This window comes from Haplochromis burtoni, unplaced genomic scaffold (genome assembly GCF_018398535.1).
Source record: "Haplochromis burtoni strain Fernald_Lab_line unplaced genomic scaffold, NCSU_Asbu1 Contig_179, whole genome shotgun sequence".
NCBI classification, from domain to species: domain Eukaryota; kingdom Metazoa; phylum Chordata; class Actinopteri; order Cichliformes; family Cichlidae; genus Haplochromis; species Haplochromis burtoni.
The window spans coordinates 7,119-25,042 of NW_024582540.1; the positions used below are offsets into that span (position 1 = coordinate 7,119).

Below are 17,924 nucleotides of genomic sequence, written 5' to 3' on the forward strand. Positions count from 1 at the left end.
CCCTTTTAACAGGAAGAAACCTCAGGCAGAACCAGGCTCAGGGAGGGGTGGTCTTCTGCCATGACTGGTTGGGGGTGAGGGGCAAAATAAAATCAAACAAAGGAGAGCACAGCGTATTTATAAGAAAGTTTTATAAAAATTTTATAAGATCAAATTATTATCGGGGTGCACATAAGTGGTCCGCAGGTGCACATGCGATCTTGAGGAGATCTAAACAAACTCCTCCTCCAGAAAATCTTATGTACGCAAACACGCATTGCAAATTCTTATCTGGTGCGCGTCTTTTATTTTGACAGCGCATGCAGACCACTTATGTGCACCCCTGATAATAATCATGACCCCCACAGAGCAGGACATTCACTCAGCCAAAGAGGTTTGAGATGGCCCAGCAAGCTGCAGGAACAACAATGGCCACTGTGGCAACACCCAAGCCTACTTTACACCACCAAGTATGGGTCTCCACAGTTTCCTTGAGTTCTGCATTGTCTTTTCTAAGCTGTGCGTTCTCCTGCATGAGTTTATCTGCCTTACTTTGGACCTCGCACACCTCAGCACGAAGGCTCCTTATCGCCTTAAGGTGACCCTCTTCCTTTATCTGAGCGTTTGTAATAAACGTCTGCATTGTACCACTCAGTCTGTTAAAATGGTTATCAATGTTTGGTACAGAGCGTAAATTATTTAACCTTTCCTCTGCCATTTTTATTTTTTTTTTTAAATTGACTGCACAGTGTATTAGCTTTTTGAAAGGTTCCTGGTTTCTGAAAATGCTCCAAAGTAAACTGTGTTAAACGAGCTCTTATTTATAGACTATGGACACTGTGACGTGATATTCTTTGCCACTATAGTGGCAAAGAATGACGTCACAGTGATCGTTTGAGAAGATCAAAGGAGCGCTGTGGATCATTCTGCGCATGCTCAGAATGAGTCACATTCTGAGCATGCGCGGTCACTGTGACGTCATATTCGGCCACTATAGTGGCAAAGAATATGACTGAATATATGACAAAGAATATATGATCATTCTGCGCATGCTCAGATCATGCGAATTTCCTGTTGTCTATCACATATGGGCTGTATCCCAATTCAGGGTCTGCAGCCTTAAAGTCCTCAAGGGCCGCGTACTCAAAGACCGCTAAGGCCGGAAGTGCGAGGCTTGTGAAATGGCAACCCGTTCTCACTCCCGACACGTAAAATAATGATGATTTGTCACGTCCCTTAACTTCTCATGCTGACGCTAAAGGTATCCTTCCACGTTTTTATGTGACGCTGTGGGTTGTCAATTCATTCCAATATGAACCCGCTCGCGGCGATCAGAGACGCTTCGAGCAGAGGCTCCAGCCATCCATTTACTCCAATAATAACCCCGTCACGGCGAAACATGACGCCGTGAAGCACAATCTAACTGGAGAACCGGGGACCCTCTCCGCGAACGGGTTTTTCTCCCTAATTTAATGCTTTCTTTTAATGACATCGTTAACATTTCTCAACAAAAACACGTGAAAGTATCACTGATAATTCAACAATAAAATCGCTTCATGTTGTGGCCATCACACAGTGTTTTCCAAACTGATTCACGATCTGAAAGTGCGCAGATTTAACGTACATAATCCTTTGTTAGGTTTATTATTTTCATTTCACACGTAAAACACATTTATAGATTCATTCACCACTCCTGTTAGTTTTGGATGCGCTCGGCTCACTGTGTCAAGCCAGCCTCCAATTCGAGACTTGCAGTCAAGCCAGCCTCCAGTTTGTTTTACGTTCCCTGTGTATTCAAAGTATTACGGGAATGGATGTGGAAACCGGATTTCAAAATAAAAGCCAACTTCGAGTGAATTAACAGATATGTTAAGAACATAATAACATATAATTTAGGCTTTTTTTTATTTTTTTTTTTACAAACTCTAATGTTAGATCTATATGACACAGCCTTGTACCCTAATTGTGCCCTGTCACTATCAAGGCCATCTTATTTTGGATTTCAAAGTAAAAGCCCTGTGAATCTTCATTTTTGAACTACTCTTTCAATGACTTAATAATGCTCTTAAAAGCAAAAGTCGTATTTCCAAATACTATTTGAACTTTATATCAACACTTTCCAACCACAGTCTTTTTCACAGTGATACCATATCAATATCAAGTCAGTCTGATTTTGCCTTTCATAGTAATGGCCCTTTGAAATTGCCGATATTTGACTTAATCTTCTAACGATTCAAAATGCTCTAAAATGAAAAATTCTTGTTTCCACAGGGTAATTCCACTTTAGATCAACAGTATACAGACCCCACAGTGATACCATATCAATATCAAGTCATTCTGATTTTGCTTTCAAAAATAAAAGCCTTTTCAAATTGTCCATAATTGACCTACCTTTCAGTGATTTCAAAATGCTCTAAAATGGAAAATTCCTGTTTCCACAGGGTAATTCTACCTTAGATCAACAGTATACAGCCCCACAGTGATACCATATCAATATCAAGTCATTCTGATTATGCCTTCAAATAAAAGCCTTTTCAAATTGTCCATAATTGACCTAACTTTCAGTGATTTCAAAATGCTCTAAAATGGAAAATTCCTGTTTCCACAGGATAATTTCACTCTGTATTTACAGTATAAAGCCCCACAGTGATACCATGTCAATATCAAGTCAGTCTGATTTTACTTTCCAAAGTAATGGCCCATTGAAATTGCCCATATATGACTGACTTTTGTAACGATTTTGAAATGCTCTAAATAGAAAAAAATCCTGTTATCCGCATATTGTAGCATCATCCATAACTGTGTCCCAATTCAGGGGCTGCATTATGGGTAGTAGTAGTAGCAGCTAGGCTAGTCCGTTTCTATGGTAACGTGCAATGTAAAGTTTCGTCGTCACTTTCTTTCTATTAAATATCTCTGGTAACGTTTAATATTGCTGATATCGCAGTAAGATACTCGAACCTTTTTTCCGTGACGGTTTGGGAGTGTGTTTAAAATAGGACATTAGGGTGACAATAAACAAATTGTGGTTTAACTGAGCACAATTACTTCGTTTAGATATTAGGCTTTAGCTAACTTTTGGCTAGTTTAGCTATAGCTAGCTAGTTAGCAAGCATAATTTCTGAAAATGGTAGTATTATAAGGTTCACCTAACTGAACAAATATGGGAAATAAGATATGATGTTCTCGTAATTTGGAGCTATCCAGACACTAATGACATTTGCCAGTGTTTTTGTTAAACACTTCAATTAAACATTGACATGGATAAGACTAAGATTTGCAGCAACCGGCGCAATAGTAAGTGTAATTTCCGTTTACTCCTCAGGCTCTTTCATGTATTTGTGGAAGGACAAATGTATCCCTGACTGGCTATATTACATTCTTCCGTTTTCAGCTATTAAGACAGATCTCAGTTTGCTGCTGGAGTGTCTCAAGTTTCAGATGAAATGCCCCGATTTACAGAAACAAGCCCTTCTCACTATTCATTCAATCTGCGAAAAGAGAGGTAATAATGAACAGTCAATGACATAAACGTACTTTCAACTTGAACTGAACCCGAACACATCTGTCATATGAATACATGTATTTAGTGAGATATTTATATAGCATAAGGTCTTGACATGGTAACTGATGACTGTCTCACTTTAAATTGGGAATATTTCAGAGGATAATGTGGACCTGCTAAGAGAAATGGGAGGTGTGGCATTTGTGTATAACCTCTCCAAATCCAGCATTGTTCATCCAGATGTTAAGGAGACTGCTCTCTTTACACTTGGCACACTGGCAGAGGCCAACGGTAGGCACGTCTGATATTTGTCCAATCTAAGTTTAGGGAGGGTTATTATTATTTTTTTTTTTTAAGGATGCAGTTTCTGGAATCTTCCGATAATTACGTAACATCCTCACGATGGGACGATCAAGCATCGGAAGGAAGAAATACCTTCCTCCCCCCCCCAGAAATTAAAGGCAGCTCTGTGGTCCTTAATTGATATCCAACTTGTGCTTTATGTGTGTAATATGTGTTTGTGTGATATGTGGTATTTATTAAGTGTAAATTGTTTTAAAATAAATTGTAGTTTTAAATTTTAACAACATCTAATTTGTCTTTCATTTTGTTAGTCTACTGCAAGAATTCTCTGTGCAAAAATGAGATATTTGCAGACCTTGCTGATTGTCTAATGAAAGAGGACATCCCGCTGAAACAGAAGCGACTCTCTGTTTATTTGCTGCTTGTGCTGGTAGCCAACAACAGTAAGATCAAATTCTAAAAAGACAGAATAAGTTTAAGCTACAGGACTGGATCACACATTTATCTGCATGTTTATCAGTCACTTTACTCTATATGGTCTGGTTTATTTGGAAGCTCATTAAATTTATTCCATATAACTAGAGCAAAATATAGCATGAATCTTTTTTTTTTTTTTTTAGTTCTGAGAGCATGATAATGTTTGCAACCTTTGTCTGACTTTGTTTTATTGTAGAATTAGGACAGACTTTGGCTCAGACCAGTGGCTGCCTGGACGTTCTACTGAATCTCTTCAGGTATTTCTCATTGCTGAAATCTCTTTTGACCAAAGATAATTTTTAATCACACCACTCGTAGTTACAAAGAAAGGAAAACAACATCAATAAAAACACTCATTTGAGTCCATGTAAGGTAAATGGTATATATTTTGCAGGGCCACTTTCCCCATCTCCACAGAAGCCACTTTCCGAGCAGCTAATGCTACTCAAACTTACCAGCTTTGGACGTCTGTGTCTAGTGCTCTTTGTGGATGTGTAAACAACCCTCAGAATGGTAACATGAGATTTGTATTTTTCTGTCTTGTTCAGATAAGGTGAAATGTAAAATACAGATTTTCTTGCTATAGTGGCAACAATTTTCAGTACTCAATTAAATGTTTTTTTTTTGGGGTAAGCACAAAAGCTGTTTTTTTTGCTCTGTTATTTCTTTCTTTTGTATTGCAGAGGAGGGTCAGCGTATTTGTGTGGCAGCGTTTCCTGTGATTAAAATCTGGCTTCAGCAGCTTACTTTTCCACAGACTGAAATTTTTCAGCCAATATGCACATTCATAGCAATGACAGTGGCCAACAACTGTAAGTGCTGAAACTATGTTTTTGTTTTTTTGAAATGTAAAACATCTTAGTTGATCCTGAAATGCAAATGATTAAATGTTCTTCACTTCTTTCTTTTGGCAGCCTGTGTTCAGGAGAGTTTTTCTGCCTGTGGGGGATTAGAAACTCTCGCTCTTACCCTGGGTCGTCTAGCTTCTGCTGCAGATACGAGCTTATTGTCTTGCCAGCTTTCTGTCATTATATCCAAGACTCTGTCAGCTTGCATCACTGATAACTGTGCGAACTGCTCACGAACACATACACATACACCCTAAATCCACAACTGAATAACCAAAGTATTTCCTTCTTTATTTACAATCTCTTCTTTGTAGCTTCTCTGGCTTCAGGTCTGGCGCAGTATGGCGTGGTCTTACACCTTTTCTCTTTGCTGGCTAGTCCACACTTGGACCCAGAAGACAGGCTTCCTATTTTGCTAAGCCTTGGTTACTGCACTGAGGCCTCTGGTGCGACTGCACTATTTTTTTTTTTCTGCTTAAAATATATATTCCAATTTATATCATAACTATGATATCTTGCATAATGCACATATTGAGAGCACAGTGTTCCTTTTTTAAAGATCATAACACACTGTCCATGCATTTCACAATTGCACTGTGCTTATTTGGTTCTACAGAAAAGCACCAGTCCCAGCTGATATGGTGTGGAGGGCTCCCCATTATCATAACTTTACTCACAGAGGATTCAAGTGAGGAGGTTAGGAGGGCTGCTACATTCATATTGCAAACTTGCAAAAAGGCCAGTAAGTCAAAGCAGTTTTATTTTCCAATAATTCTGTATTCCTATGTATTTTCACATGTCACAGTCACTTTGATATTTCTGTTTAGCTTTTAAGTTACTGTGTATCACAGCAGTCTATCTTATATACATTTTATTTGCATTATTTGCCTCTGTCTTACATTTAAGATAACTGGCATGTATATAGTATGCAAAACATAAGAATCTGCTTTCATAATGATCTGCAGTATTTGCCTTTTCTATAAAGCTATGTGCTCAGGAGTGGGTGATCCGATAGCAAAACAGGCTGAAAATGTGGAAGCCCCTAAACACATTGAGGAGATCAGGAGTTCAGCCAGAGAAATGCTACACAGGATTAACCTGCTAGAGAAGAGAAGGGTGAAAGTTAAACATGCATCAGACACATGTATTTGCCAAGTCTGACCAGATCATATCATGGTGACTCATGATGTGTACTTATGTTGATCTTCAGGATGTCGAGGGTAAGCAGGAAGACGCAGTTCTACCAAATTCACATGAGGGGCGAGACCAAATATCTCTACCAGCTTTAAATCTGCCACTGCACATACCACAAAATGAGGGTGTTGAAACTGTCCCCAGAAACATAACTGAGAGGGGGAATAATGGTGAAAACAAGGAATTGACCTCTGGGTTAAGTTCTCACAAAGAAACCAGTGAAGGTGACGTCAGGTGTTCAATGTGCAAAGGTACTGGAGCGCTCATGTCTTCTCATATCCTGCCACTAGAGGGAGCCAGTAAGCAACTTGAGGCAAACAGGTTAGTGGAGTGGCTCTGCGTCTGTTATTTATCAGAAAAAAAATGAGGGTGAATGATAAGATTTTTTTTTTTTTTTGTCAGCGGTTTAAGCCAATATTTCCAGTGAGGTACACAAAACCAAGCGATATTAAGTGTATTGAAGGTAAGAGACACATTATTGCTTTTTCACTTCCAGGCACTAGAATTACAGTATTTAGCTATATGCTCAGACTGCCTTTACTTCCTCACCTGGTTCCCCCAGTTAACTCACCTGTTTGCACTCTACAAATCACTCCCTCAATATATACACATATCTTCCCAACATTTAATCTCTAGATTGTGTGTTGTCTGATACCTGAGCTTACTGGCATTCTTTTACTCAGTTAATCCCTGTGAATGTTTTTTTAACGTGTTCCTGGTGTTTGGATTTTGCCTTTTTATGCAATCTGCACAAGTCTCTGCCTGACCTTTTTTGTATCAGACTGATTTGTGTGTATGGGTGTGTGTTTGCTTGCCTCCTGTGTCTTACACTTGGATTTTCAATGAAAAGGACTTTGACATTTTCAGTAAGTGTATAGTATGTGATGTTTTCCTAAATGTGTTTTATGTTTAGAGTTACAGCATACTGATATGAAGAACGTGATCAAAGCCCCAGTCCCTTATAGTCGTTGTGTAGGTAAGAAATAGCACAGAAATCCTATTAATTTTGTATTATTAAAGGCAGAGTTTAAACAAGGACAGTGTTCGACAGCCTTTACTTCTCTATATCTTTGCAAACACGAGTGTCTCTCTTAATAAGCCTAATTTCAAAATAGTTATGACGTGTTAAAGTAGGACCATACATTTAAAGTTCTGGTTAAATGTACAGGTAGGCCTCAGTCAAACAGGCATAGACACCGGTATGGGACCCACTGGCATCACTAGTGTGAAATTTGTCGCAAAGAAGTATACACACTTTTCCCAATGGCCCATCTGTAGACCTGCGAGAAAGAAGAGATTTATTTCACAGCCTCCACTTGCTCCTGATGGTCACCAAATGGTCACTAGGCATGTGTGACTGGGGCCTAAAAAGTACATTTGTTTCTTGCTTCTGGTATATATGTCCAGGTTATCCTGGGGACTGCATCATAAAGCAGCTCGATCCCTTCAAAAACTGCAACGAAGGAGTAACTGGAAAGGCAACTGTACTGAAGAGCTCAGTCACTCTTTGTGGGCTGTGACATTCAGTTACATTTTTGGGGAGGTTGACATGAGGTTATAGTGTAGGTTATGGTGTGGAGTTTGGGAAGTATTTGTGGTTATGACATAAACATGGTTTACAGAAGGAGTTAAACAGAAGTATAAATCCCATGTCCTTCTTTCTCCACATAGCCTGTGTGTTACCTTTTGAGGAAGTGACCAGTCACACTTTTGAGTCTCTCCAAAGCTCTTGCCACCAAAGCTGTGACAGGCACAAGGTTCTCAGAGAGGCCACCAAGCACTTCAGAATGCATCACTGCAGGCTCGTGTTTGAGAAGGAGCACCAGGATCCCGCTGAGGCTGAGAGATATTCAACAGCAGAGCCACAACAAACCTGCAAAAACTGGACTGGTAAGAAGATTCTCCATATGCAAACACTAATAGTTCCTGTAGGTCCTAGGTTTGCATTTTTTTTTTTTTTATTAAAAAATACTAAAAAAAATACTAATTATTGTTAGTTTCCTTTAAAGGCCTTGCTGCTAATGGATAGACAGAGTTTTCAACATGTTTGGTTCAGAAGGTGATGCACTACCTGCTTTATCACTCAATTAGCATCAAAGTTCAGCAGAAAAATTATTTTCCTCAGTGACCACAAAGGGTGCAATTGTTTGCACTTTGATAGGCGTTTGTCATTGGGTAATCTGCTCTCTGTAAATCACACACTGATATTCTTTGTCTCTTAGACAGGGTCAAATTAGTGGCAACATATGTGATTTCAGCTAACCACATTTAATGGTTGAGTAATGCCCACATAATCTCTGAAGTTTTCTTATTCATTTCTTGCATTGGTAGTCTTGCAGTGTCTTGCAGGCACTCTTCACTGTTAGTGTGAGAGAAGAACTGAAATGCATGGGTGGAGCTTTACTTTACTTTTGAACAGTATTTTATTGTCATTGTGTGAAAGTTTTTCTTTTTAATCCCTTTGTATCATATTTGATACATGAGTTTCTGACACCTTTATCTCATCAACATGATCAATACTTGTTGATCAGTACTTATGGACAAAACTATTTTCTTTGTCTAAAATTGACATTGTTGTTAACAAGGTGTCAAAAACGCCCACTGTATCAAATATGATACAAAAAAATATAATTAATATATAATAAAAATATATCATACCCAACATGATATAGCAAAAAAAGTGGATTTTGTTATAAGGGTTAATAAACATCTCAGTTCCAAAAAATCAGAATTTTCTGGCTAATTTTTGATGGGTTGGGTCTTACAGGGTTAAGTTGAAATAAAAAATGCTTAAATGTAAAATTGTTGCCATGTGTTGCTAATAAAATGACTTTCTACTCCACTGTAGGACCTTCTGAAGGTGAAGGAAAGGTAATTAACAAGAACACTCTGCCTGAACACCGATGGAGAAAGCACAATGGTAAGAAATTTACCGCAAACACCTGAAAGCACTGTTGCAAATGAGATTTTGTAAATCTAATATACGAGCTATTTTGAACCCTTTGTGGTAATTATTTTGTATCAGAAATGCACCAGTGCAAGTACAAAAAAGAGCTTTTGCCACATACTTGGCACCAGTCACCTGGTAAAGGTGAAGACATTAACACAAAAGTGTGCCTGGACAACACGCACTGTTTCCCAACTGTGTAGTTCACTGTGGGGTCCATTTGTGCCTGTGTGAGAATGGTGCTGCTAATGTGCAGCACTCTCAGCTAAACAGACTGAGACTGAAAATTACTTCATTCACACCTGGCCTGGAAACCAGGTGCCCCATGATTCCTCGAAATCCATAGCAGTCTTCTAAGAAGCCACAGTTTAAACTGTCACCTTCTATTATTATGTACTGTGTTTGTTCTGTAGAAATCAATTCAACTCACAAGTCTCAGTTTCCGAGGTTTAATATACCTACTGCTGATATAACAGCACTGAGTAAAATGTATGTTGTTGTTTTTCCTTATTTTTTTCCACCACAAACCCTGAACACATTTTGAGCTTTGGGGTGAGAAATATAGTTACGCATTAACTGACAAACATGACAGCTTTTAATGTGTCACCATTGGTCCAGTGCCAGCAAGAGCATGCAGTTATGGATTGATTGGCAAACATGCCAGATGTTGATGTGTCACAACAAAACCACCGCCTCTGAGGGCATTTGGCAAAATATGAATTGACAAACATAAAAGATTTTAATAGTCACCTCAAGGTACTTTATATTGTAAGGTAAGGAACTTACAATAATACAGAGAGAGGCCCAACAATCAGATGACCCACTATGAGCAAGCACTTTGTGACAATGGGAGTGGTGACAGTGGGAATGCATGCGTGCATAGGCATGTGTCCCTGAAGCAAAGAGTTTGTACTGTCACACTTTATCCTAGCAGTTATCCTGTAAGGGAATAATAATAATATATAACAATAATAAATAATTATTGGGGGGGGGGGGACAACAACATTGCTTTATGGTAGCAGCAGTAGACATGCACTGAGAAGATTTTCAGTTGAGGCAACAACTTTGAAGCAATAATTTCTCCATTTATGTTGCATCAAGTCGTAACTGCAAGAGCAGTGGCAAATAATGCAGAATGACCCTTCTAACTTTTGGTTTTACTTTACATGTTTTTTACCACCACCAAGGATTAGCATTACAGTTTAGTTTTCGGTATAAATTCTATGGTGTGTGGGATGGTTAATGTCACAAAATTATGTGATACAGCGATAGGAACATAGAAACAAATTCAAGATAATAGAAAGCAGCAATAATGTCCTGAAAGATAAAGAAATTGTCTGAGCAGTTGCAAGCTGCTGTGTTTTAGGTGTAGGACATCTATATGTATAATTTGTAAATTAATTTGGTTGTCTTTTTCTTTTTAGGCGTCACATTGGTTCCACTACAAAGAAGAGCTAAAAAGACAACATTCGCCTCTGATAACAGGACTGGTATGAGATGTTTTCACAAAGCAGCAGTTTAATTATTTACTCTAGTCCTGCATTTCTGCCATAATCAGCAACATAGATCCCATCACTCCTCTCTTGGCCCTCCTAAAAAGGGAGAATCCTCCTGAAGATAGATATGCAACATCAGATAGGGGTATTTACAGCTGACTATTTAACTGTGTGAATGTTATGATTGAGAGCCTGTGGTGGGAGCTGTTCTCTGCAATGTGTTCCTGGCAGCAGACAAACCAAACAGCAGAGGGAATGTTGAACTGCAGCCAGTGTTCTCACAGTGCAGGCCGGAGCTGGTTCAAAGCAGCACAGCTGCATTAAGCTGTTTCACACTCTGTGTAACACTGTGAGAGATTAAGGCGGATGCTTTTGTGTCTTGCCAGTGACGCTGTAGTGAAACTAGAGGGATTGCAGTGTTTTGTCAGTTTGCAAGTTTGCATCATCTCAAAGGTTGTGTAGCCCAAGAATTGCAGTAGTGTTGCAAAGCAAGGGGCACTGTTTCATAGTGCATTCTCTCTGTGCTGTCACACTGAGATTTACTGTTGTTTTTTTCCATCTCAGCTCCAGCGCTTACTCTGAGTCCATTCTTCCTTAGATTTTTCCACTGTCATCCATTTTTCAGCATGTTAAACTATAATACTGCCCCTCCTGCTCTGTCTTCATCTTTTTTTTACTACAGCTTAGTACTACTATAAAATCAGTCCTAGGCAAAAAGAGAAATTATCTTGCATATTAAATCTGGGGCAATTGAATATATAATGATAAAACAGGAGTTGTAAAGCTTTGTCTTTTCCAGTAGAGGTGCAGAGATGATTTGCAGTACTGATTGTTTTCTCACCTTTTGTTGGAGGAGGGGAAAAGCATCTCCACTTTTAACAATAACTTTAAATGTAATTTAAACACACTGTCAGCAAATTTACTGAAATTCAGCTACACAAATATATGAAACTAGAAGCAACGCTGGTGACACACAACAGAAATCCACTGACCTCTGTTATCATTTAATGTCATTGTATTTGCTGATGGCTGTATACAAACTGAATATCAGTGATGTTTAGATTTAACTAATAAATCAGTGCATCCCTGGTAAACATGCTTTCACGTGCTGTGTTTCAGATATTGAGATGGGAGGGAGGAGTGGTCACCATAACAATCTGCAGAAGATTGGCTTGGATCACAGTTCCACTGTAAGTTTTCTATCAGATATGTTTTTGGATGTCGAGAAAAAGCTTTATTGTCATAATCAGTATTGCATCGTAGTTATAACAATAATTGAAGATAAAGGGCAGATACACACAGTAGAGTTTCAGTTTACCAAAGCGCCTTTTATCCCTGACAGTGCTTTCTGTTATTGGTGCTTGCATTATTTTGCAATAGGGACAGCCCATCAGAAAGCGAAGATAATCCCGTTAAGAATTAACAAATTACCATTGCTCATCGAGATGTGTTGAAATCATTTTAAATGTGAATAACATGCTTTGCAAAATGCAGATATTAATGGGCTGAAACCAGTGTGGTCTGTGGATGCTGGTTACAGGCAACTTGGCTGGATTGTTTTCAGTATGAATAAATGGAAAAAAGAAGAAAAAAAACGGGTGTTTTGAAAACATTTTTCCTCTTTCTTTATTTTATATATGATTAACCATGGCTTCAGTGACCTGGCCAATTTACTAAGTTACTAAGCACTGAGAGGTGTGGCAAACTGATGAAAGTGTGCATGTGCATACATGTGCACATGTATGCACATGTCTCTGGCTGTCTTTGTTTACTTTTCTTACTTTTTTGGCTTCAATACTCTTAGAAAAGGAAGAGAAAGGACTTCAGCTGTGAGGAGGTGGGTTACCTGCTGTCTGGAGTAAAGACGTATGGCTTCTCTTGGAACTTAATCTTGTGGTCATATCCCTTCCAGCCTGGGCGCACCAATGTTGACTTGGCCAAGAAGTACAGGCGACTAATGGTAAAATCCTTAAATTAAGTGTTTTACAAGTTACAGTGGCCTTAGAAGTTTTGAGCACAGTGGTACTAATTTCCAAACTCTAAAGGGATGACATGATTTACAAAATGCACAAAGTTAATTTTATACTTTTTAAAAATTATTTTGAGTAAATTACTTTCCCCCCCATTCATTAAAAAATTCCCAAAACAAATTTCATCACCTGGTGTTCAGGAAGACCTAATTTGGCCAATTTCATAAATGTGTTTTTTACTCACCCGAAGTTTTTTCCCTTAAAAGCCTCTCCTTCAGACAAAACCTCTCATGAATCTGCATATACATCTCTTCTGATGATGTTTATTTGCAGAATTCTCTCAATGAATAACCTCTTCAGGAGACAGGCGAGGTTTTCTTATGACTCTTTCATGAGGTCATATTTGTGCAGATGTTGCTGCAGTGCACCACCACTCCTGAGTCTACTAAATCTGACTAGAAATGTAATCCTACTGCCATAGGATTAAAAGTTTTTGTTTTATTGGTCTTGTTGTTTTTCACCATTAAGTTGATCTTTCAAACCTTTTGAATTATGTAAGTGTCAGTTTTTGACTAGGGGTGCTTAAACTTTTGAATGCCACCAGAAACGCTAAACTACACAGACTTTAATTAGCTTCATTTGTCTTTTTGCCTTCAGAAACGTAAGGCCCAGGATGCCAGCCGTGCAGATTCTTAATCCTTGTTCAACCTAGGATTTGTTGATCAGCTGACTGGATTTACCTGTGAGGCCTTCATTCTCACTTCAAAAAACATTTCAATAATTTTTTTTATGATCTCCAGCAGTATATATTCCTTATATTATACCTGGTGTACTAATTTTAGTGATTTGTGGTTTCAATGCAATATTGTCTCAAACCTGTTTGAGTTATGGTTTGAAAATGAAAATATAGCTGTAGATGTTATTTATTTGTGATTATTTGTTCATGGTTTATGTTCATTTCTTTGAGAATGAATTGTGCCCGAATTAAATTGATATTAAAAGGTAGATTTAAGCGATGCAAAAGCACCTATTGAATAATTACTATATCGTACCGCATAACCGTCTATCAGACTAACTGGCCTTTGAACAGTGTGTTCAGATAGTCAGTATAAGTATAGTTTTCCACATATTTATTTTTCTGTATCATAGCTGTTTTTAGTCCAGGTCAGATTTACTGTATGGCAGTTTGGATATAATCTGGTCATTAAAATGACTCTTGTTATTTCATATGCATACTAAAGAAAGTGGTGTCTGTTTCAAGAGTTATTAACCAGAGTTGTTTTCCATAAAGTTTTCAGGTAAAACAAGACTATTTAGATTATGTCTGATTGCTTCTTTTGCTTAGACCCTGTTAAGGCCTTGACATAGAGCATCACAGAAGTAAATGCCAAGTCCTGCTTTCTTTGTTTTTGTGCTTCAGTTCACAGACAGGAAATCAACAAAGGGAGAGGAGACTCAGGTCAAGCACTTTTGTTTATTGAGCTGAAAGCCTCTGGTATGACAGGAATCACAGTGCAAATCAAACTGCTTATCTTTCCCAGTGTGCCTCAAGAAGCAGCTCAGTCTGCAAAATGTGTCCTTTAAAGCTTAGCTTGACTGAGATCATTGTCTAGAGTGCCTCTCCCATTCTGTGGGGACTCATCAGTGTGTTGCTAAAATCATGGGTCTTCCCCATTTTCCATGCCCTGGGGTGTGGGCTGTAATAGTTTGAGACCTCATATAATAATGGAAGGGTGAAAGGGAATTTTTTACTGGTGATAGTTATACCCTGGCATTAAGCTTTTCCCGTCATTGATTTGTATTTCTGTTGAATTGGCAAAGTAAATGTGCAAATTATTGCTTATTTACATTTGCAAGTACACCCTCTTTCAATTCTAAGCTTTTGCATATCAGGATATTTTTAAAAAATCATCCAGTCCTTACCATGTTCTAAAATTTCTAAAAAATACAACAACCTACAACGAAAAACAACACAACATATTACACTATATTTATTTAACAAAAAGCTAAACTGCAGAAGTGGTATGTGAAAAACTAACTGCACCCATGTAGCTTGTAAAACCACCTTTAATAACAATAACGTGAAGTAATCATTTTCTGTATGACTATCAGTCTTTCACATTATTGTCGAGGATATAAAAGACTGATACATGGCCTTACATGTGACTCTAGACTGATGTACAGAGGAGTTCACTGTCGACTTAATGGCTGCAAGGTGTCCGGATCCTGTAGCTGCAAACTGAGCCCAAATATTTACCCCTCCACCACTGTGCACGTGGAGATATCCACAGCTGGGAAGATTGGAAACAGTCTTAAATGTTTTCCACTCCTGAAAAAATGGGCAATGCTCCAAACCAGCACTATGCCAAAATCTCTGCTTTTATAGAGGTGCAAACATTTGCTAATTAATCAATTAATCAAATGTATTTGGTTAGCAGCACCTGTCGGCTGCTTTTCACACACTGCTTCTACATTGTGGTTTAAGCTTGTTATGATGTAATATCTGAGGTTGTGGTTACCCAGTTATAGGTTATGTTTTATGACCTGATAAATTAAACCACAGAATTGCAAAAGCGTGTGCTTTCTTTCCACATGACTGTAGATTAAAGTTTTAAGGCATTTAGGAGTGGCCTTTCATACCAGTGTCCTGACTACTCAGACAAGATTTTGGGATAGCAATGTGGTGAAAGCAAGGGGAGGCATGTGAGGAACAGATTTCTCATGGACTGAAATGCAGTCACACTGAAGACTTTTGACCCAGGCCCCATGAAAATCTCCTTCCTCTGGAAAGAATGTGGCCTAGTCTCCCCCCTTTCTCCTCCCTCCTCTGATGTCCTCTCTCCCACGAGACAGTGAGACGCTCCAGTCCCTCTTAAATGAACTGGGATTTGCTACATAGATTTCTATTGCCATTTGCAGAGTGCCCCGTACATGTAGTAGTTTGTCAAACATGCCCAGAGTATCTCCTGTTTTTCTTCCCCCACAAAAATCCATTCCCAGAATCTTCAGTGTGACCAGATACTATAAAATATACCTTTGAAAAACAGGGAGCAAGATTTTGATGTGTAAATGCCAGTTTATTGTCAAAGGCAACTACTTGACACTGAAAATTCATTTATTTTATTTAAAATTACATAAGATGACAATCATTCTGATTAGTGGATTATTGAAAATGCCAAGTATTACTATGTTAATTCATAAATGTGTAGTAGATACTCGTAACCAGTTGTGGAATGCACATGCCGTTTCCAGCTGAAGTTGCATTCTTTGTCCTTTACATTTATTTCATTAACCTTCTTTTCATTTTTCTTTTTGTTGCTATTTTTTTAAACAAAAAAGAAAACTGCTCAAATATATACAAGACACATTTAATTTCTGCCTGGATCTTCACAGATGAAGATCTCTGTCTAATAATGAAGTATTCTAGGTCACTCTTCTTTCCATCACAACACACACATGTACACACACACACTGCTTTTTGGCACCTTTGGTTCATTTAACATTAAAAAAAGGCTCTATTGGCATTAATGTGGGCACTTGGGTGAGACAAACCACTGTTTTTAGATCCATACACAATTTAGATTTAGAGGGTTTCACTTCCTTCATGAATCCTCTGATGGATTCACATCAGCTCAGTAGATGTGCTCATGTCTGTGATGGGAGTGTCATCAGGGACATTGACATCTCTTGGAATGAGGTCACTGCCAAGGTCATTTCCTCTCAGCTCCGAGTTCTTTGGGGTTTCACTAATGCTTTCCTCGTTGACATCACTTCCAAGCTTCTCCAAACTCTCTTCAGCCTCCACCTCCATCGGCTTTTCCAGATGCGCTTCTGCTGGCTTCTCTGGCTCAAGCATGGAAATGTCAGCAGCCTCATCCCCATCTTGGCATTCCTCACCAGCTGGGAGGTCTGATGGCTCATCTGGATTGACTGGGACAGGGATGGGATCTTGGGAGGGCGCGAAATCAGGGGAACCAGAGTTGGTCAAAGGGGGCGAAGAAAGAACCGGTTCATGGAGAGAATCTTGTGTTAGTTGATCCGGCTGCTGCTCCAGATGCTCCACTGAGGCTGGTGCTGGCTCTGAGATGGGCTGGACTATCTCAATGTCTGGTTCGGAGTCAGGAGCAAGCTCAGCTTCAGCAGCTGGTTCTGAAGGTGAAGGTGTGCTGGCTGAGACCTGAGGTTCAGGTTGGACTGGGGCTTCCTTTACCACAGGTGCTGGTTCTGTATCATTTTTCGGGGCTGAGGCACTGGAAGCCTCTGCTTCTTTAAAATCCGCGACACATTCTTCATTGGGTAAACACGCCACTGGTGTCACTGGCTCTCCCACCACCACATCTAGATCCTCCGTTTTGGCGGCTTCGTGAGTCTGTGTAACTGCAGAGTCGTTTCCTGGCTCCTTTGTGGTCTTCTCTTCAACAGCCACAGTTTCATGGGTGCTGGCTGGGGTTTCTCGCCTTCTGCTGAGCCTGTTTCCCATAATGAGCCTGTACAGAAAGTCAAAATGATAATAATAATAATGCCAAGAGAGATGCTTATTTGACTGGTGGAGATGAAATTTGAGTGTTTTAGTACATTATGTTCTTCTTCTTTGCACTGTGTGCTCTATTTTTTCTGAGATGTCTAAATATATTTCTGGAGAGCCCAAGGACCAACTAAAGCTGTTGACTAAAGCACTTGTTTGATTAATCCTTTACTTCCTGTACCCTGATATACACATGCCGACCACAAAAAAACAAACAAACAAAAAAACACTTTGGACACATCATGACCTGTGCAGTCACAACTTTTGACCACTTCATAGACTTTCAGTCAACATCCCCTTACTTAAAAAGGTCAATTAAAGTCTTCAGATTCATTGTTGTTTTGTCTTTCTTAGATTCTATAAAATAATATGTTCCAGTCGCTTATAAAAACGAAGCATAACTCACATAACTAGTATTATGCGCTACTAAAAAAAATGTAAGCAACATAAGTTAGGCAGTAAACATTAATATTTGGTGATCGCGAAAGGAAAAACAAGTTTTGCAGACGACCCCGCCTCCCTGTCGCGGTGCTCAGACTGTTAAATTGTATCCAAATAGTAGAGAAGGAGCAAAAACACTGTGGTTAAAATGTCTAGGAGGATAATAGTATTTCACCAACCTTTGTACTTTTGGCGTTGCAGCAGGCCTATATATATATAAAGTTGCTGATGATCCCTCT

At 38.9% G+C, this 17,924-nt stretch overlaps 1 protein-coding gene across 4 annotated transcripts; it reads left to right on the top strand.

Annotated features, from left to right (window-relative positions):
- Nucleotides 1-259: 259 nt before the first annotated feature.
- On the top strand, nucleotides 260-15,782 carry terb1 (telomere repeat binding bouquet formation protein 1). 4 transcript variants are annotated; one of them, XM_042225692.1, is made up of 21 exons: nucleotides 260-3,276; nucleotides 3,374-3,484; nucleotides 3,644-3,775; nucleotides 4,099-4,230; nucleotides 4,461-4,521; nucleotides 4,659-4,777; nucleotides 4,948-5,076; nucleotides 5,179-5,331; nucleotides 5,427-5,558; nucleotides 5,729-5,854; nucleotides 6,098-6,228; nucleotides 6,323-6,627; nucleotides 6,705-6,769; nucleotides 7,220-7,282; nucleotides 7,978-8,196; nucleotides 9,155-9,226; nucleotides 10,678-10,743; nucleotides 11,869-11,939; nucleotides 12,554-12,709; nucleotides 13,377-13,461; nucleotides 14,140-15,782. In XM_042225692.1, exons 1-20 carry the CDS (start codon nucleotides 3,240-3,242, stop codon nucleotides 13,413-13,415), a joined length of 2,319 nt encoding a protein of 772 aa, XP_042081626.1. In that variant the 5' UTR covers nucleotides 260-3,239; the 3' UTR covers nucleotides 13,416-13,461; nucleotides 14,140-15,782. The 4 variants fall into 4 exon arrangements, with proteins under 4 accessions (XP_042081626.1, XP_042081627.1, XP_042081625.1 ...); XM_042225693.1 differs by lacking the exon at nucleotides 14,140-15,782 and having other exon boundaries at nucleotides 12,554-12,586; nucleotides 12,662-12,709; nucleotides 13,377-14,126; XM_042225691.1 differs by lacking the exon at nucleotides 14,140-15,782 and having other exon boundaries at nucleotides 13,377-14,126.
- The last annotated feature ends 2,142 nt before the right edge of the window (nucleotides 15,783-17,924 follow it).

What these genes read in the sequence shown, in the direction of transcription:
- terb1 (XM_042225692.1), top strand. Translation starts at nt 3,240, where the DNA reads ATGGATAAGACTAAGATTTGCAGCAACCGGCGCAATA. An exon ending in TTCAATCTGCGAAAAGAGAG is followed by an intron (nt 3,485 to 3,643) that starts GTAATAATGAAC and finishes GGAATATTTCAG; the next exon opens with AGGATAATGTGGACCTGCTA. An exon ending in CACACTGGCAGAGGCCAACG is followed by an intron (nt 3,776 to 4,098) that starts GTAGGCACGTCT and finishes TCATTTTGTTAG; the next exon opens with TCTACTGCAAGAATTCTCTG.